This window comes from Monomorium pharaonis, chromosome 2, assembly GCF_013373865.1.
Source record: "Monomorium pharaonis isolate MP-MQ-018 chromosome 2, ASM1337386v2, whole genome shotgun sequence".
Taxonomy (NCBI): Eukaryota; Metazoa; Arthropoda; class Insecta; order Hymenoptera; family Formicidae; genus Monomorium; species Monomorium pharaonis.
Window position 1 is genome coordinate 33,655,464 of NC_050468.1, and position 21,893 is coordinate 33,677,356.

The 21,893-nt window shown below is 34.6% G+C and overlaps 1 protein-coding gene across 8 annotated transcripts in view; it reads right to left on the minus strand.

Annotated features, from left to right (window-relative positions):
* Positions 1 to 21,893, minus strand: part of LOC105834665 (ras GTPase-activating protein raskol) — a 313,516-nt gene that overhangs the window by 149,458 nt on the left and 142,165 nt on the right. For 4 of the 8 annotated variants that reach the window (XM_036282614.1, XM_036282612.1, XM_036282611.1 and 1 more), the window contains 2 exons: positions 15,174 to 15,215; positions 9,557 to 9,743 (listed from right to left, as the gene is read on the minus strand). In XM_036282614.1, coding sequence (XP_036138507.1) covers positions 9,557 to 9,743; positions 15,174 to 15,215 — 229 coding nt within the window. Of the gene's footprint in view, positions 1 to 587; positions 5,819 to 9,556; positions 9,744 to 12,152; positions 12,875 to 15,173; positions 15,216 to 21,893 lie in introns of those variants that run through there. The other 4 variants (XM_036282615.1, XM_036282613.1, XM_028194258.2 and 1 more) reach the window with 4 other exon arrangements.

Here is a 21,893-nt window from a genome sequence, read left to right on the forward strand (position 1 = left end):
ATACTAATTATGAAAACTGTTATATCATCTGATAGAAGATACGTTCTAGTCTACATGTATATTTTCAAAATTTTATTTTTAACCTTTGTTGAAGGATATTTTGACTCTGCAATATCAACTAAAAAGTAGACTTAAATTTATGCTTTTTGTTTTAATCAGCGATGAAAAATTTTAATTTGAATATTCGAATGTTGGCTTGTTTCAAGCTTGAAAGATAACAGTTTTCATAATTTGTAATAAATAGTGTTTTTGCAATTTAACCAAAAATAAACGTTTGAGAAATTGAAATCCAAAATTGATATAGTAGATTATATTTTTCTTTCCTTTTCTTTTAATATGAATCATTTATAAGAAATATTTACAAGTTTAGGTATATGAGATATGTATAAGAGAGTTCTCTATAGAAACCTTGCACTTTGATGTGTAAAACACTTTCTTGTTGATTATATAAATACCACGTGCTGTGACTATATACAAAGCTTAGATTAAGGTGGATTCTTATTAAATTTTAGATAGAAAAAAAGTTAAGAAATCTAAAGATTATCTCCTAAAGAAGCAAGAGGTGCGCGACTTCCTTACAAACTTACAAACATTGTCCGAAGGAAGATTCTCATCTTTGGAGCTTAAGTCCAAGTGATTTTTTTTCTTCCGGCGCATAATGGAGTTCCACACTTTTTTGCGGCTCATCCTATCGCCGCGATCGCGATCGCCCAATCGAGTGTTAATCGCCCCCAATGCGGAACACTTTTGTCACGTTTACGGCTGCAAATGTGGCGGTGCACTCTCGTATTGTAAACACCGGTAATGGTCCAACAAGTGGGACACCCGGCCTTTTTTCCCCCCAATTAAACGCGCCTTATCGACGCGTCATCGTCAAATAACAAACAGCACGACCACTCCCTCGAGTTCTACCGAATCATCAGTCAATCCCTGCAAATCCGCGGCGATAACCGTTTCCCGTCCACGTGGTCAGTTTCTGAATGCCGGTATCTAAGCACGTATTCCCTCTTGCTTTCAATTTATACAGAACCATAAATAGAGCAAATGTGGAAACCGGCCGTGTCTCTCGTCACACACTGTCTGATTCTTCCGAATAGAATTGTTCCTCCGAGGATGCTCGTGCTTGCTGCCAATTATTTACACGCGAATTTAACTCATTCGCATGGACGGCACACGTTCGACACGTCGCGCGTCGTCACGATGACAAATTCCGACGTAAGGTTGACGAGCGAGAAAATAGCAAAGACGAAAAGGGAGTCGAACACGGCGCACCCCGATCCAAGACCGTCCGCGTGTACCGCGACGACTGTGACGGATCACTCGGCTCGGTCGGTGAAAAGCAATGACCTAGCACACTTCGCCGACTTTTATCCGCGCCGCCGCCTCTCGCAACGCCCGGCGTGAACGCACTTATATCGGCGTCGTGTCGGAAGAGCGGACGACGACGATGACGACGACGACGACGACGAGCCGTTTTATCGCATCCGGCGCCGAGGACTCTCTTCTCGACGAGGAGGATTCCGGCGCGTTAGGCCTCGCTGCACCAATCGGCTCGTGCGAAATCATCGCGCGGTGCAGCGCGAGGAGGGGGGGGGGAGGGAAGGGCGACGATGACAACTCGAGTCGGGATTACGAGATTACGAAGAGACGATTCTATTTCTGGAATGCATTCATTTAATCGGGCATAATCGCACCGCCGCGCACCCCGAATCAATTTCGTGATCGCCTATTGGGCGGAAATAAGACTGATGCTTTCGGATGATTCAGGCGGAAGTGTTTTTCGTTACGGTGAGCATTTTCCGGTTATTTACTTCTATTATTTTCAAGCTTCGAGGAAGGATTTTCTACGTAACGAAACGCGTATGAGTTGCTCGTGCGCGAAAGCTCTTGCGTTATTGCATTATTGGATGTAGGGTACGTTCTGAAACTGAGGTAAATATAATTTCTATTCGATTCAGTCTGGAAATCGAATACCTACCTACTACATATTGCCTACACAATACATCTGCAGTATTATTTCTACGTGTAACGCAATTTCAATCGGAAGCCGCGTTATCCGGAAGTTCCCCGTTTTGAGTTTGCATAACCGAAAATATAGAAATATAGAAATTTCACTGCATTTTCAATCAAAATTCCGCCGTACAGAAATAATAATTCGATTTCCAATTCCTAAAGTTAATGAGAGACAACAATCAACGATTTAAAAAAAAATTAACTTCATTGCTTGTTGTAAAGATTAACATTTCCTGCACGTGTTTTCGAGTAGAGGAAAGACAGGAAAGTAACTTAGGTACGATAACGAATAATTAAACGATGTAAATTGGAAAGCTTTCGCGACATTGTACACCATGTAAGACGACGAAACGACCACACGGTGAGGCTTCCGGATGCCGTTCAATTTGCCTCAATCGAGTTGCATGCGTGCAATCGTCGCGACGAGAACAGACTGTGCAAACCGTTCAAAACAGACTGCCTGTCCCTGATAGATCTTCGTTCCGTAATCGCCGGAGGATGTGCGGTCGCCGGTGACGATAAGCATTGGATCATAACGGAAGTTGCGTCTTCCGAAAATCAACGGATTAAATGCGCCGCAATATAATCGCACCAAATTTACAAAAAAATTTTATAAGGCTTTGATTTTCTTTTCTTTATAGATTGAGATAATATGGAATCTAAAATTATAAAAGAGATGATTCAGAGACTAGAGTTGGACAAGCTTACGAAGTTATCAGATTATTTTCAGATCCGAATCAATTTTTTCTTCTACTTCAGTCCAACTAAAACTAATTTATACAATACAAAGAATTGATTTCATATTCTATACGTTTGTCATATATGTTACAATTATTATGTAATTGCCCCGAAATGTAAGAATTAAATTTAAAATAAAACAAAATATGCTTTTATACTTTCTTGTAAAACAAATTTATGACAAATTGTAGGAACATAAAAAATACTAGATTCTCTACTTAGATTCATTTGATTGTAAGTGTGCTAGCTCTCATAATCAGTCCAAGATAAGAATCAGTCTCCACTTGATTTCTCTTGACTCTATGAGTATTTGCAGTTGGTGAGAAAATTCAAATTTAAATATTTATAAAGATGTTTCAGATATTGACACACTGATTCTGTAAGAGAGTTCCAAATAATTCTGTAATAAGCGCGAGAGAAACGTCTCAATGATGATAAAAACGAATTCCTAATTTCCTCTCTTCAAATCGGAGCGATAGGAGGAGCGAGATAACGTCGCTCGCGAAGTCACGCGTGGAAATCATTAGCGCTTTCCCACGCGCGTCGACAGCGACATGCAATTAGCCACCTCCGCCGTGAAATAATCCCCGCGAAACAATAGCGAGATTAGGGACGCAGGCGCAAAGTAGGCGATGCAAGGCGCGATCTTTATTCCACGCTGCTACCAGAAGCAAAGTAGAAAGCATTTTGTATGTGTTAACGAGCGCACGTTTCCACCAAATTAGATTTAGATCGACGCAATCTTAATTATATTAATTATTTATAGGCGTCGCGTTCTTAAGAAAGGCGTCTTGCAACACGATTTCCTGCTTTCTTCGTCGACTAAATTTAGGTTTGAAATTCGAAGATTATGGAACTGGGTGTACCAAATATAATAATTGAAGTTTATTTTAGATATTCTGTTCTTTTAAATAATTTATGATATTTCGGGAGACAATTGTTTACAATCGATCAAGAATAAAAGTGCGTTACATAGAGTTCATATACAGGCAGTGTCTCATTTTAAATGCTACAGATAAACATATCTTGGAAAATACAAAAAAAGTGTAAAAATATATATATATAAATTAAGAGTTTCAAGTTATAAATGAAATTTACAATTTGTAAACATTTCTTTTTACAACTTTCCGAAGATATTCCAACTACCGCATCCAATAAAATTAGTCATCGCGATATTCTTTGGTTTGGACGATCTAATCATTTTGCGCTTCAGAGAAAAAAACTTCTGCCTCGGTCGGGTTTGTCGGTTGGAATCACGATTGGATGTGTCACGTTCGGTACACGTCGTGCATACAAATCGCGAGCTTAACTCACGACAAGATGTTTTAATGGCGGCTCCTCGGCAGCTAACGGTTCGCATTCGTCAGACACGAGCACGATTTTTCTCGAGGATATCGCGAATCGCGTGGAAACGATCATCTATCTTCCACAGTCTTCATTATTGTCGAGTTCGCGAGACGTATGATAAGCTATGTCGTAGCGTCGCCTTCGATTTCATAATTAAAAATAATAATATACGTGCATATGTATATTATTATCAGAAATCAGATAATTTTAGTAGGACAAATTCTCAATTTTGTCAAATAAAGATAAAAGGATCACGTATTAAATGAATTTAACCCTTAAACAAATAGTATTTTTACTTATTCCATAGGCAATTTGGGTTTCTTTAACCAAATTCTCTTTCTGTTCTAAACTTTCTAAAAAAAAACTAGAAATAAACCAATTTTATAATAATTCATGGATATAATAAATATAAGAAAAAACACAAGATTATTTTTTAAATCAATATGTGTTATAAAAATATGTTTACAAAATATATATTATATTAATAAAATGCAAATTGAATAAATTATATAAAAACATACTATTTACAGAGACCGATCCGTTATTTTCAAGGAAACAACAAGATGCATGTGTATCTTCCATCAAAATCAACTCAGTACCCGCTGCATCATTTTATTTTCCATTTATACTACATGAGAAAATTTTATTTTTTATATAGTAGTAAATATTTAACAAATTATAAAAAACTAAAAAAAATACAAATTCTTTCAGTCCTTCTTGATACAAGCGTACACTGAAAAAAGTCTTGTTACATTAATTGAATCATTTTCCTCAGTGTAGTTCTGATTTCGTACTAATTGAAGACAGATTGTCGAGCGCTGACGTTATTTGGCGAATCGTTATTATTACTTCCGATATAAATACTGATAATAATAAACGCGTAAAAATTGCTCAATGAACGAGAAGATTTTTATCTCGATGCCGAGTGATCCTTTGCAATTAGTATTCACACCTTGCGAGCTCGTTCTCTATTTAATCCTACGCGATGGGTCCCGTGTACCGAACGTGATCGGCAACGGCGGTGCCGGGATCGAACGTCTATTTACGTGGATGGAAACGAGCGAGCATTCATGCGTGCGCGGACGCGCCCAAGACCCACGCAGGTCTCGATGACAGGAGGGGATCGCTGTGCGTAGTTCGGGCTGGGACTGCTAGGATGGTTCTTCCGGCGGGAGCATTTCCGGTGCTTCAGACAATACCACGGCGATGACAATCGCGACAAGAGAAGGCTGTCAACGAGAGACTCTCAACTCCCAAACTAAACTGACTACACTTCGCTTCTCGATGCCTCTCGAATGCCTGGCGAATAAATTCATTATAAAGCCGGTTAAATTTTATTTCTTTATATCGATTTTACGCAGAGATATCATGATGATAATAAAAAGTGTCAAATGTTGATGAAAAGTGCACTTAAAAAAAAAAAAAAAAAATTGTCGCGAAAGATTCGAATTGGAATATCAGAGAAATGATGTGCATTTTTAATAACGTTCGTTATTCGTTACATGTCATCAGACAAAAGTACATTTTATTACATTCTCTTTATTATATAAGTTTAATTTAAATCTTTCATTTGGTGTACATTCAGAATAGCGCATAAAAGTTTACTAAAACAACATCTGTTTATAAGAAAAGTATCCGTCGTATTGATCGATCAGTGCATGAGTTTCTTCCGAATATTGGATATTCACGCTTCTTTAAAAACTCGCAGGTTTTTGCATCGACGGCATGGTAATGTTTGCACGTGATAAAGGTATCGAAGGCCACCGAGTGTGTATTAAAATCCGCATTGTCGGCACTGTTATCCTTGCATCGTCATTGCGCATTCGTGCGAACGCGGTTTTTCCAGGCAAGTACACACATACGCAACCGTAGAGCAGAAAAAAAGGATAATATACGAGGCTATGAAAGAAATCAATCAAAAAAGATGAAATAAACGATTAAATTGACATAGCGGGTGTAAGACAAAAGAGTAAATTTTCTTTTCAAGTAATAATGAGTTGATCATAGTTAATTTAACTATAAAAAAATAACATTTCTTCTAACAAATTCTCCTGTGATAACGTCACTTTATCAGGATATTATTTAACTGTATTTTTTTAATCACCTAGCTCCCATACACAATAGTGGAGTGTTGGATGAAACGTTTTTGCAGTGAGACTTGTGTGTACGTGTGTAAATGTTATAAAGATAGAATTTTATCAGAACTTTTATCGAAATTAGGCCATAGTTATATCTATCTCCACACAGAAAAGAAAAGTAATATAGCCAATAACATATGTGATTGCTACAGATATATTCAATACAATAATATACGCTATTGCGGTATCAACATTGTACTTGCATTAATAGCAAATATTATTGAGTATTTTATAGTTGGCAGTCCGCAACTACATATCTTATTGAATATATTACTTTTTTTTTCAGTGCAAGTATAAGAGGCACTTTTATTTCTTAGAAAGAAGATAGTATTATGGCTATTGTAGGTACAATAACCACTCGTAATATCTCCATTATTTATATATGACAAATACAAATAATTATTTATAGAATCATTTGGTTAGTATACGGGCGCTGTATATACGAATAACTGACAATTGTTATAAAATGTTTTTACGTTTGACCATTTTAAAACTTTTTCAAGATAAATTTATTATTACATGTTCATCTTTTTTCATTCTTTGTAAATTTGAAAGTATTATCACACAATTATATATATCGAGTACTTTTTTGTTATTTAACAGTTTACTTGACTGTACATATTTTTAATTATACAAAGTTAAACAACAGTATATAATAATATATATATATATAATAAAAGTCTTATGCAGTTTTTTAAGCATGCTGACACCGCAGCAGACCTAATATAGTCCCGTTTTCGAAATTTTCATATCAAAGTAGTCATTTGATAGGTTGGTTATATTTCTGTTAATCTATAGTTTATATTATACGTATTATTAATTATAAATTTCAGTATTGTAATCTATTTGCGCAAACAAACATATGCGTATAATTACATGTATTCTGTAATATTTTCTGTTTACTTAGAATAAATAATATTATAATAAAATTAAAGTTTTAACAATATTTTTGTGATTGGAGAGGAACGCATTATGACTCCTGTTTTTCTTTGAGCCATGTAGTACCGCTACATTTTTATAAATAATATTCAAGTAATAAATATTACATAATTTTGTGTCCAGAATTAATTAAATAAAACAAGTAAAATGTAATATTTAAGTTTTTAATTAAAAATATTACACAATGCTATTATATAAAATGTAAATGAGGAGACTATGTAATACCGCCTTGTCCTCTATTCTTTTAACAAAGAGGTGCAGAAAAATGTGAACAGTTTCCTATTAATAAAAATAAATGTTAATTAACTCCTGAATAATTTTCAAATACAACGCGTAGTATTTATTGAATACAACGTAAATAATTATTGAAGGTGATAATCATATTGTTATATAAATCTAAAAATATTTGTTATATATATAATTTTTAGTGAAACGGAGATAAGACGGAGATAAAAAATGAGTTTACGTTAACTTAATTTATTACAAACATACATAAGTCTTGTTTTTATTTTTTTAAATTATATTGTATCTTTGACTTTAAACTATTTATGGTCATTGCTCATTAACATTTATATACGGATATATATGGGTAAATTTATATTTATGTGTTGTGTAAATGTAAAATGATTGTTTACATTACAATTAACTTGAATTCATAAGTCGCTAATGTTCAGTGAACCCTAATATAAATATTTCATAGCTAACAAGTTTTTTACTTCTTCTGCCATCTATAAGCTATAAAAAGAAATAAGATACCGACAGTTGGTAACACAAGTGCCTATAAAATCGTGTTTTCTCATTGCTGATACGGCAGATATATCGATAAGGTAGGAAATGCTTATCGAGAATATAGAGTTGAAAAATTTACTAAAATGCAACTTATAAAAAAATATGTATCCAAATACGCTAATATGCTAATTGTGTTTATAACATTAATTATTTTATATTCTTATTCAATATAATAAAAATCAATAAAATAAATTATAGGAAACTACCTTATCCTACATATCATACAAAATAAATATCTATTTTATGAAAGATATCAAAGAAAGAATCAATATCTTTTCTCACTTTAACGTTCAAAATGCGGTTATAGTTACAATAAGAATTTTTCTAATTTTATGTTATGCAAATTAAAGTTAGAATATATACATAAACAGTATGAATTTTGTAAGAAATATATTTTTAATTATAATCTGCTGAGTAACTTATAGAATTCCATTTTCAAATGGGTTTCAAGCGAAATACAAAAGTTGCAGTTTATTTTTCGTCGCGTTTTAAGTTCAAGACTGATGTATTATTATTACGCTGTAAATGCGAAACGTCCTATTTTATTTTCTATGTACTTTTTTTCCATGGCCCTTTTGCATTGCTGCAAAAACGGGAGCGAATCGGGAGGTAAAGAAAAAAGTGCCCTCGATTTCTTTTGAACAATATCAGCTCGTTAAGGACGCACCATCGGTATGTCTGTCAGTCGCAGCAACGCCAGCAACAATTCAAACAAAGCGCAATTAATGTCGACCAGTCTCAATTCTCCTACTATTATATCGAAGACAAAGTGTCAACTGGTGTTGAACACTGCGTCTAACGCGCTTCCGTAGACACAAAGCGTTTCGACGATTCCGACGAAAACGCGCGAGCTCGTTGTACGAAACACAAATGCGAGATTAAAAGATTCGCGGTTCTATTGTGATTACAATTAACGAAATTGTTTACAATGTTTTCCAAATAATTATTCACATTCAGTATTGTATTGTATTATCAAAGTTTAACATATATTATCCACATTTTTCCGTAATATTCGCATTCATGTTGTTTGAGGAAAGACAAGAATTTCAGTACAAAACTAAAGAAATATTAGAAGAACAACTATTATATTTAATCATTTTATTATTTTAACGCTTTTATTTTCAAAACTGGTATTAATTAATAAACAATCTTATTTATATTTTATATCGTTAAAATTCCAATTTTGTTTTAAATTTCTTTTGTTTAATTTAAGTTTAACCGAGATGCTCATATAATAAAAAATTGACTACTTCTTATATAGATCACTCTCTAAGTGAATTAATATTCTGTCATATAATTAAAAATGATCGACTTATGTGTCTCGTAATAATAATAATAATTTGTAACTAAAATAATTCAACAGAATTATACGCCTAGCATTATATAAAATAATACTACTGAGTTAGCATCCCTGCTATATACAGGTTTAGTGGAGAAATTCAACATCTAGATATTAACTATCGCGATAATGTAAAATTCGATCCCTGGCAGCAACCGGATGTGAAAAGTATATCGGTGCTGTTCGCGGAAATGAAATCATCGCGAGCGACCGATACTTCGGCCGTTCTTCAAGATCGTTTAATGATACTCACCTATAGGGGATGCGGTGTTGGCTTCCCGAAGACTCACAGTTTCCGGTTCGATGGCCGCCTCGTCCTCTTCGATTAACGGCGGTGGTGGTGCCAACGGACGCGTCTCGTAACCCCAATGTTGCCGAAAAGCACGTGCGCCACCATCTAAGCGAACGCGCGGCAGCTCGACGAACATCGCGTCACCCAACTGAAAGCAAAAGACCACCCACCGGTGTCAAATTAAAGTAGTCGTCGAGAAGAGGAGACTTCATTGAACAACAACCATGCCGAGACCGATTACGTGCCAATAAACTTGATTTAAGAGAGCGTTATTCCGATTGATTAACGTGAAGGAAATCAGTCTGGTAAAAGTGTGCATGAAAATCTAGTAAAATAAAGTCATATTTAACGCGTTCGAGGATGTTTGACTCTATAATATCAGCTAAAAATTATCAAAATTTAAAAACTGTAGGTTCCTCAGATTTATTCTTTTCTTCTGATCAATGGCAAAACATTTTAGCCATAAATGTTCGATTTTTCACTCTAAAACCAGTTGCAAAAAACAAAACAAAAAATTTGGCTTGTAATATGCAACAAATTTTTAGTAAATAAACTTTTAAACAAGTTTGGATCCAAATAAACTTTTGCATAGATGTTTATTAGACTTTCATTAGTATAAGTCAAAAATTTAATTTAATTCGTAATGTTACTTTCTCATCAAATTTACAAATAAGTATTACAAAATGTAATATTATTTTAGAAATTAAGAATAAATAAAATTAACTAACTTTTAAACCTAGATAATAAAATAATTGTACTCAAACGTAATAATGGAATGATCATATATAAAAGTTTTGATAATGTTTTGAGATGTGACCATATACTTTCTTAATTAAATGCAAATGTTTATCAAGAGATATAAATAAAGCTTTTGTAACAAAAAATAGTTATAATTGGAAAAATTTGTTTAAATTTTATTAAATTTTGGTCTTTTTTATATAAACTAACTTAACTCATATTTTGCCTCGGTGGAGTTAAATTCTTTGGATATCTACTAGCAAAGACAAAGTTTAAAAAAGTTAAGTCATTTCTGAGAATTATTGCAGGCAACCGTACAGACGAACAAATAAACGAAGGAACAAACAAATAGTCTGGTCATCAACAAAGTAAAATTCCAAAGTAATTTGCTACTTTTATGTATTATTAAACAACAACAAATTTCAAATTTACATTTACAATTAAAACAACTGAAACATAACAAATTATCATATATTCTAGCTAATCGCATTGCAAGATAATATAATATGAATACAATACAAATTGAAACGCATAGTTAATTAATGTAGAACGATGCAACACCAACAAGTAGAACGATTACTTAATGTCTCACTTGGAATGTACTCGTCTGTTCACATGCTATAATTTGCTTACGTGACATAAAACAATTACAAAGAATTAGTAAAAAAATTGCAACGGTTCCATAACGTTAGTATTTTATTTTCAAAATTTCCAGTGAAAGACTCAATTATATCATAATCTGAAAAATGACGATCTCATAGAAAGGATCGCAATACTAGTGAGATAGAATGTACCGTATAAACATCTGGAGTTGTTGGTGAGCCAGCTCTTTTAAGAAGCAATGATAACGGTATGCTTGGAGGTTCATTAAAACATCGGCTTCTTAATTGGAGGCACTTGTACTCCAGCGATCATCTCATCGAAATGAGTGATGGTGTCTCGAACAAGCCTACCTTGTCATATCGTAATGTACAAAAAAATTTCACTCACTGTAGCGTTCACTCTACTGCGTGCAAAACATCACAAGTTTCTCCAGTTTAATTTTTATTCTACTATAATTTCCGAACAGACAAATTTAATAATAAGACTAGATTTAAATAAGAAATCGTAAAGTGCGAGGACGTTTTAAAATTGTTAAAAGATTGAAAGAAAGAGAATCAAATCTGTATAAAAAATTTCTATAAAATTTCTATAAAGTTCTTTTCTTCATGATTCAAATCTTCACTACTTCTAATATTTAAATTTTTATATTTCTTTCTAATTATGTAAAATTTTAAATTTTAACTCCCTCTTAAATCTTTAATTTTGTCAAAACTTCAAATATTTTGAAAAATTAATTTTTTACATCTCTCTCTTTTTCTTCTTCTCTTTCTTTAATTTTATCACCACCTAATCACTAAATCTCATTACGTCGTAATTTTTATTTCTACTTTATTTTATTTCTGTTCTCGCTTATCTGATTTTGCGTAACTTCACATTTTTAATCTTTAATTTTATTTTTATGTCTTGTATTATCCTTTTATCTTTTTAAAAATTATTTTTGTGATCTGTCAGCACTCCGTTTTCTTTATTATCTTTGTGTCATTTTGCTCATTTTCAGAGGATTTGCCTTAGAGCGTCAATAAATGCTCTGTCTGTTCATCTATCTCCCTTACAGGGAACCAAAGTTCCTCAAATTTATTATATTTCTTTGACAAGTTCCTTGATCTCTCCGAAGATGATGAAGAATGAGAACCGAGCAAAAGTTCAATATGCATGTACAGTGAGAAGAGCTTCTGTCTATATACTCTTATCCAAGTATAAAGCTAGACATACTCACGTAACCACGGATGATATCCACATCGTGGCGTGGGTTAACAAATTCGCGTCGTCCAATTAAACGCATCGCTCATGATGTCATCGAATGATAAACTAGTGCACTCTTACAGACATCGTCTACGATTAACTGCACGATCAACAGAACACACGTAAAATACATTATTGGACAGCCGTCACTAGCTAAGACGCGCAAATCGGTCCCGAACAACGTTTGCGGACCCACGTCAGACTTTATCCCCGAAACATGGCTATCTACGAGACACGCGATACAGATCGCAGTTATTTAGAACAACGCTGGGCGACGACTGGAGCATGTCTGGCGCGGTTTATCTTGGAATATCGTAAATTGACCTGACGACAGGCTGACGTCACTAATTAAAGCTCGTTGGGCGGGAGACATACCACGGGGTCGCGTGAAATTCGAGAGCGGACAGCTCGCTTTTCTCCCGGTTTTTTTGTCAGTAATCCCCTATTCTTTCCCATTTTATCATACATGTAATTGTTGATCTCTATTCATTTTGAAGAGGTGTCTGCGTATCAGCATCCGACAATTATCGTACTGTTGAAATTCGGCAGAATTTATGAGTTTGTATGACTTTATGACTAAAGGATTATATATTTCGGATAATTTCGATCACAAAACAAAAAATTTGGCTACGTGGCGCATAAGAAATTAATTGGATAAATAATCGTACCAATCTATTAATTAATAATACAAATATAATAATTATTACAAGATTTTTGTCTGTTCTTAAATTTTATTTTTAGATTTCTTCCTATTTTCTTTCTATTATATTTAGAATAATGTATTATATCAAATTATTGCTTTTTATATTAGATACTTAATTATTATCCGAAAAAGTATAATTAGTTAAAAATTAATAATAACAAAATTTTTATGTAAATAAAATATTTATAGAAAATCTAATAAAAAAGTAAAGTTATAATCATAGAGGCAACAAAATATTTATGTAAATTAAGCTATAATATGATAATTCGAAATAAAATGTATTAAATAAAATACATTTAATAATGTATAAAAAATATATTTAACTTTACTTATTCTTAAATCAAAACAACACAATTATTCTAAATAAATCCCAGTAGATAACATCAATAAATATGTGTATCACTATAACCATCATTAATATATTTAGTCACAAGTAGAAAGTACGAGCAAGCCATTTGTTTCAATTACATCAGAATTCATTAAAGCTTTCACATTTAATAGCGTCACTCGGTTACACACTTTGCCGACACACAAGAGAATACGTGTCGTGTAAACAAGTTTCAATAGTAAAACTTCATTTTCGGATCGACCAATTAGAGAATGAGAAAAAAAAGCGTTTGCGATCGGTGCGCGCGCTTGCAGTTAACCGCAGTTGCAGTTAACACATTAGCCGCAATTACCAAGCCCGCGCGAACGAATGTGCCCAATTACGCGAGGAGCAATGTGAACAGCCAGCCTCGAAAAGCCAACCAACGACCCACGGCAGCGCCAATTAGTAATCGCATTCTTTTCAAACAATTCGCACGTGAGCCCTTTCGCCGCACGGGTATATCAGGTAACATAATTGGTCGTACATCGTGCTCACGTAATTGATCGAGCCTTCACGTGAACACTTATTCCTACGTTCTGAGATCCTTATTAGCGAACCTCCCATGAGATTCGGATCAATAGAATTTTTGTAAGTAGTACAACTATTTAAAAATAACTACCTACATTTATTACAAATAGAATTCGTCAAATAAAATTGCTGGAGAAAGTAACTAAATAAATAATTTAAAAAATATAATGTTAATGTTTTTTGATTTTAGAATAGAAATCATAAAAAAAGAGAAGGTTGTCAAATTCTTGTAAATACAAATGTTTTAATGTTTGACAAAGAAATCAATCTTATTTTACCTGAAAATTAATTGTACAAAAATATATAGGCATATCTCGGAGCTTATTGTTGACTTACATATCATTACTCCGATTGACAATTCATATAGATATTAAAATGTTTTAATATATTATAACGTAATTACTTGTGCAGATATCGTGCTCGTGTTTGTGTGCCGTTGATTAACGTTTATTGACGACAGAAACGCAATTCCTGGATAAACATAGGCGAAACCTTTCGTGGCTTCATTGCGAAGTGTGCACAAGTGGAGAACAAAGAGAAGGATTACGTGCGTAGAAAGGAAATTACTGATTCTGTGACAAAATTAGATACGTGATAACAGACGAAACGAAGATAAGACATAAAACAGACCGACCATCTAGGACGAAATGCAATTGCATTATTAAAACATGCAAGTTCTCTCGGCTTTTAGGAAATGACGGCGTCCAGAGAAAGTAGTAATATCGACAACTAAACGAACTTGAAATAGAAGTAAAATTCTTGATAAAAGAATTCAATTAAGTATATATTATTTAAAAAAAAACTAAAATTATTTCTAAAATTAGTTTTTAATTATATGCGAACATACAATTACGATAGACATTACATCTTATCTTACTTTGAAATCAACAAACACTGATGAAATATAAACTTTTACTTGCTAACGCTTTGTGTGGAATGTTGAAGGGATAACACAAAATCATCCTCGTCGTTATCCGTGTTGCAAAACGGATCTTTGCCAATTTAATTCAATCCCATACAAATCCCCTTTGCCGTCTTTTATCTTTCGCCGTGTTTCTTTCGCGTCGTCTTACTGCGACTTCGAAAGCAATGAAACAATTAATTTTGTCCTTTAACTAGTGAAACAGCGGAGACATCAAGGCAAGGAGGCTGGGAATTAATCTTCGCATTACACTTTGCGATGCAAATTCAGCGTGTGCACGTTCTTTTGTGTGCGAAACATCGTGGACGTTAACCAAGGCTTTTAAAGGTGGAGAAAGGTAGAAGGATTTAGAGAAATAAATGAGAAACAGAGCAAAGAAAATTGTCATAACACACCAACGAAACATCGACGTATTAGAATGTGACACCAATGCACATTAGCAAACGGTAAAAAGAAAAAAAAAAGAACAAACCTTGTTGTGCGACTTGAACATACAGGCGGTCCCGGCGAATAGCTGCGTCCAAAGGAAAGATACAAATCGATTACTAATCGTATTCATTTTCATCCCGGGAAATCCAGAGAGATCGAGATCATCAGCGGATCTCTCTGGATTGTACTTTTCTTAGATGTCATAAGAGAAAAATCATATGTTTATTAATTAACAAAGTTATTAAAACATGATACTAATATTTAAGGCATTGAAGATAATTAAAAGTGAAATAATTTTATTAGAACGAATTATAGTGCAAATTTTCATAATTACATATTTAGTACGAGTTGTATTAAGTATTAAACTACTTTGTGCGAATAAAATTAATTGTACATTATTACGGTAGTTATTTACTTTTGCCTTCATACGAGAATATGTTATTAATTCATTTTACACAAAAATGCTAATGGCATTTCACTGGATTTCCAGCATGTACTTGCCAACAACATTAAATAAATAAATAAAATCAATTTTTACCATTTCAATGCATACTGGTCGCATTAATATTGCGTTATAAAGATGTAATTATATAAAAATGTATAATTATATAAAATACGAATTAATATGTTTAATTGATTGAAATTAATATGCGCGATTCTCGAAAGAATTGTCTGTCAGAGAAACGGTTGAGAAAAGTGCTTTGGATGCTGTGAATCGCTTTGTGAAAAAGTGCGACGACGACAAGAAGTTTTCGCGCCGTGATAATTGCGGAACCGTTACAAACGAGAAGGGTCAAAAATGAAGAACACGCGCTGTTCCCCCGAAAATGAATTACGACCGCCCTGTGAAATTCTCTTTCAGGCCTTCATTAACCGTTTCGTTTTTGTACCGGCGCGCGTGGTAACATACGTCCGGCGAAATTCATTTGACGTGCGCTATGAAAGCGCATATTCTCCGCGTGCGATCTGCGCGCGCGCGCTACGTTTATGCTATGGAAACGGACGCAGGTCCGACATTAATCGCTAAGCCTTTAATTCGAGGCAATAAAACACAGTAGAACGATTTAATGCGCCGCCGGCATCACCGAAGGCGGAAAAGTATTACATCTTAAGTATCTACTGTCGGCGTTAGTACAGTGCGCGGCGTCGCTCCCGGCAATGAAAGCTTTAAGGATCATTATTATTAACCGTCTACCATCCTCCCATAATTTATGGTTTGCAGTATCATTGTCCTTGCCTGCATCCCTTCACAGATCTTAAGAAGGAAAGATCAACTTTCAGAAATCTTTCTTATTTTTTAAAAGTGGTCTACTGTGTGCTGTAGACAAAAAATATTTTATTTGTTTCAAGAAATATATAAGTATCTTTCTAAGGCTTTTAAATTTTATTTTCTTTACTTCCTTTAATAAAATGTATACAACTTTCATTTAAAAAGACAAAGATCATTGAAAATATCTATTAGTAACAAAAGATTATTTGAGAAAATTAGTTGCTTGAAATAAAGAATTTTTCTTGAAACAAGTGAGTTTTTTTTTTGTAGAAACAAAAAATTGAACGGATATCACTTTATATTATTATTTTAATAACATTAAGTGTTTACTTTAAAAAAATAATATGCTTGTTAGATTACGAAACGTGATCGAAGAGAACGATTCGATGTCTCGTAGAATTTAATTCGATTCAGACTGACCTTCGTGGACATGCTTAGGCTGCTGGGATCGTTCCGCGTTCGATCCATATCGATCAGCTCCGATTCGGCCAATCTGATTATGTGCTCGGCACGTATGCTCCATTTTCTCCGGTTATCGATCTAGCGGTAACGCTGAAATCGATTCGCGTCCCGGAAATGTCTCTCAGCCAGGATAATAATAGGACATGCACGCAACCATTTATCGTGCCGGGGTTTCTTGCCCGTCCACCGCCTATTCTTACACCGTCATTCTTGACGTCGACTAATTGAAAAAGTTTCATCAAATAACGGGAATGACAAAGGCTCAAAAGGAGAAAGGGAATGTTTCACAAGATATTCTAGTCTTGGGTCTGCGAGGCTACCTGGCGGAATAATGCCCATTAAACGGAGGCAAAAAGTTTTGATACAGGACTTGTATAATCTACATACTTTTGAAATAAAGGAGCGAAAGTGAAGCGGCAACTCCGAAAAGCACGTTTTGCGAATTATAGGTGTCGTCCTTTTTAGTTCCGTAACATCTGCAATTTGGACGAGTCGCAAGTAGTTTCAAAGCATTTTGCATATCCAAGCGAGCCGGAGAGAGTCGCGGCGGTTGTACGCGACGGTTGTGCAGTTTTCATAGAGTGACACAAACGCTAAAATGCCACCTCATGAAAACGCGTAGCATCAGGACGCTCGCGACCGAACTTCATGTTTACAGCGCATTGTAAAATCGCCCGACGAGCTCGTAAGCCACGAGAAATTGTCGTGTGCTTCTGACGGCGTATTTGTCCAGCGCAGTTTCTATTGTCAAGCTCTTTTTTTCCCCCCCTTTGCTATTACTGCAGTTTGGTACATCACGATACATTTTTTCTTTCGAAAGAAAAAGGAGGAGAGAAAAAGAAAGAGGGAGAGAGAAAAACAGAGAGTGTAATGACCCTTCAGATCGAAAGTGAAAAGTTTGCTGCGGAGCGCTTATATATTTACTGAAAGCTCCGTGTACGTCGCACGATGAACTTACTGAAAGGAGAGCTTTCGAAACGAACAGATAAAACAGGACGGGGAAAAAAAGGAAAAAGATGAATGTAGGATTGCGTGAATTCCTAACGAGGTGCTACTTCACTGGTCGCTCGGGGAAATGGAACAACTGGTAACTTTCCAAATAAAAACCAATAAACAACGAGTAGAATCTACCGATAACAAAAGCACGTCTCTTTATAGATACATAACACACGTCTCGAAAGGAATATATCCAATATAATTTTATAGAGACAGATACACTGGATCCAAATGCAAGATGTAGGGTGCTTTCGTTATCTTTTACTTAATAATCGTTATCTTTAAACTAATCAATATTTGATTCTTTTAAAAAAGTTTCAACGCATTTAAAGAATGCCGCCGATATTACCTCCATCGGTTATTAATTTTATAAAAGAATACTCTTTCTTATAATTTTATAAATATTCTAAAATTCTTGAAAAAAATTTTATAAAATAAAAACTTAATCATGCATTTTTATAGATTTATATTTTCTTATCATCTTCGGTCAACAGTTAAAAAGGTTTTTTTTTTTTAAACTAGTTACGGATCGTTTACTAAAATCCGCGCTACCAAGAGTAAGTCTCATTAAAAAGTGCTGCGAGCTACTTTGAATTTCTGAAGAGATACTTCGTGCAAGTAAAAAAATGGAGCAGGTTGAGAGAGGCTGTTGGCCTCGTCGCCTTTTCAACCTTGCTCTAGCAAAGCTTTGCGCTTTTAAAGCATCTTTATTTTTAATATAGGTTTATATAAAAAAATTTTTTAAACATATATATTATCAGTAAAATAAAACTCAAAAATATATATTAAAATTTGTGTATAATTTTTACCGATTAACCTGATATTTTTCGTGTAAAAAAATTCTATACAAGGACACCATTCTTTAACTCATATATGTAATATGTAACGACATTTTAACTGTTGACAATATATACAATGTACACAATTAAAGTTTTTTTTTTGTATCAATACGCCTTTACGAAATAAATGTACAAAATGCTCGCACAAGCGATTTTTCCGGCATTATAACGCTAAACAAAGGGAAAAAATGCACCCCGAATAGAAATACCGACCTTCCTATCAGCTCGATAATATCCCATCCGGCTTATTTTTACTCCCTCGTTCGTCGGCGGGAAGCTCGAGGCAGGCCTTATATAAATGCACCCCCGTTGCTACCGTTTCTTTACAGGCATCCCCTCGATTCTCGAACCACGAAATACCATGACCTTCCGATCCCCCGCGGCCTCTCGCGCGCGTCTAACAGTTAAGCTTCCGACTGTGTACTCTCTTTGGTACACACCGCTGGCATTAAGCCGAAGAGATTATTGCGTAGCGGTTATATCCTGCCGCATTCGGGCTGCTATCTCTCTCTCTCTCTCTCTCTCTCTCTCTCTCCCTTTCGCCCCCTCTCTCCGAGATCGGTGGATTTAATGTTCTTAATAATGCAGTCAGCAGTGAATAATATAGCAAAGGGATTACTGGACAAAGTCGTTTAATCAGCAACGAGTAGCACAAACGTGACGAATTATTATGAGCGGTAAAACGATAGAGATTGAACAAATTTCAATTACATATGATATGACTCCGTTGCTCTAATGCAGTCTGATAGATAACCGTGCGAATTATGTTAATTGGCTTTCTTTGAGATATAAGCTATTGTATCGTAATGCGATTGCGGATAATCAATTATGCGACGATGTTTAGTAATTTCCGTTGTAAAACAGAGATTATGTTAAAAATGAGCTAGTTAAAAGCAAAATGTCTCGTCCCGCCTATGAATAATGTATGCAGCGTGTTATGTTTCCGTGCGCCGTGTGTTCTAAAATTATCCCGTACGACATGCAAATTGCGCATCTGTAATTTTCGCAGATTACACAAGTCCTCGTCAAGTTGCGGTTGATTTTTAAATGCATACAGATATGCGTAACTACTTATGACATGTTAAAGATTTTCTAGCTTAATGTAGCAAAGGTTTTTGTGCGCAACTATACGCGGAAGGAATCTCTCTCTCTTTTGATTCTAATCCAAATCTCCTTAGGAAACCCCCTTAATTCAAGGTAATACGATAATACGAATCTTTCCCCTTTTCGGCATGCGCTGCAAAATCTGTATATTATCTCCTTTTATGCATAAATTCGACTTACACCCCTTTCATTCCTTTCATATAAAATGTCAAAGCTTCGTAGAGAAAGAGAGATAGGAATTATTACAAAAGAGACTTTATGTAATATAGAATGTAATCTAATATATCTTGAAATATTATCATGTAGAAATATGATTCATCTTAAAAAAAAAAAAAAGGGATTTCTCTCTTACATTTGTCAAGTTTCTTAATATAATAGGATGCATAAAAATTATTGTTCACTTTATGTATACCTGTGTTTTATAAAACGGTTATTAAATATTTTAATATTATTAAAGTGCGAGCCGCATATTCACGACCTCGTGTAAAATTCGAAAAGTTACGTAAAAATTTGAGTAAATTTTGCTTCGCAAAAATAAACATCTCTTGATCGACACCTTCCAGCACTTACCGCACGCCCCGGAACAGAGCAATGTTTGCAGTCTCATCTCGCAACGAAAGATGATGGCAGATGGATAGGGACGGTTAGTATATATATTTCAGGCACTATCGCGTAATGCCTCAATTACAATTTATAATGAGTTTTCGCCTCCGTTAATTATAGGCGACATCACCGTCCGAGAATTACTAAGCGGCCGGAGTTAAACAAGCTTTCCAGATTTACAAGCCTTTCCACCGACAGTCTTTCTTCCTTGCCCTGACTGCCGCGATCCGACGAATTTCTGGGCTCGTCGGACTCCGCCCACTCTCAGGGGTGATTCTGGAGGTAAGAGGAGCTCGGAGGCGATACGAAAGGGCGAAGTCGATTTATTCTAGCGAGGAGTCGAGGAGGTCCTTAGCCCCGAATCCTCCTAGGATCCCTTTCACGAGGTAAGCGAGATACGTACAGGGCACGTCGTCTCGGGTAGTCTATGCGAGGAAACCCGAGAAAAACCCCTCACACCAAAAATACTTCTCATACCTACGATCCTGTAAGCTTCCGCTTCTGGGGAAAAAAAGGGTCGAACGAAAGTGCAAACGGCGCGTGTCGGTCGATGAAGGACGAGACGAACAAACGTTACCGGTTCCACGAGAAGACGAGATCTCTTTCGCGAAGGGGATAGACGATTGGCTGCTTCTGATCTACCAGTGATACCTAGTTGACCAGTTCGTGCGTGTAACGCAAAATAAGATATATGCCTCGAGGAAACGAAGATCAAAGTATCGTCAGGCGATGCCTTTTCGTATTATATCCAATTTATAAAGTGCTTTCTCCTGGAATGCTTCTAGTTGGAATGTTCCGAAAGAAAAATTTAATAATGCGGCAAACATGAAACCACGAGGTAAATACAATTTAAAAAAGAATGTTACCCACAAAAGAGAAAAATATATTTAAAAAATGTTGACAATGTAAAATAAATTTCTTCCTGTTCGTGATTTTAAAATAAGAGAATTATTAAGAGTTTATTTAACAGTTCGCTAATAATATACAAAGGTTCAGAAAAATAATTTATATAATTTGTCTCATTTATATAATAAACTGTACCATTATTTAGCACCTGTAGAACTCTCAACATATAACGCTTGTTCTCAGTTTTACACGTGTTGCAAAAAAATTATACAATGTAATTATGTAATAATTATAGAAATAATTATTTAATATTCTACATTAATTTCCGATTTAAATTTTATGTATTTTTTCCTATTTTCTGCCAACATACAATTATAGATTACATAAAATTATGTAATAAAAGATAATTATGTAAAAAATTAAAAAATAAAAACAATTTATTGTTATTTTGTAACAATGTTTATAAAAAACGCAATGTGTATTAAGACAAAATATATACGACAATACATTGATAAAAAAACGCATAAATCTATAATAAAAAAAAATAGATAAGATCGAAGAGAAAGGGACGTATTTAATCGCCAGTACTTCATTCGTCTCACGTTTAGACGAGAACTCATAAACGACACGGAAAGGAAAGCAA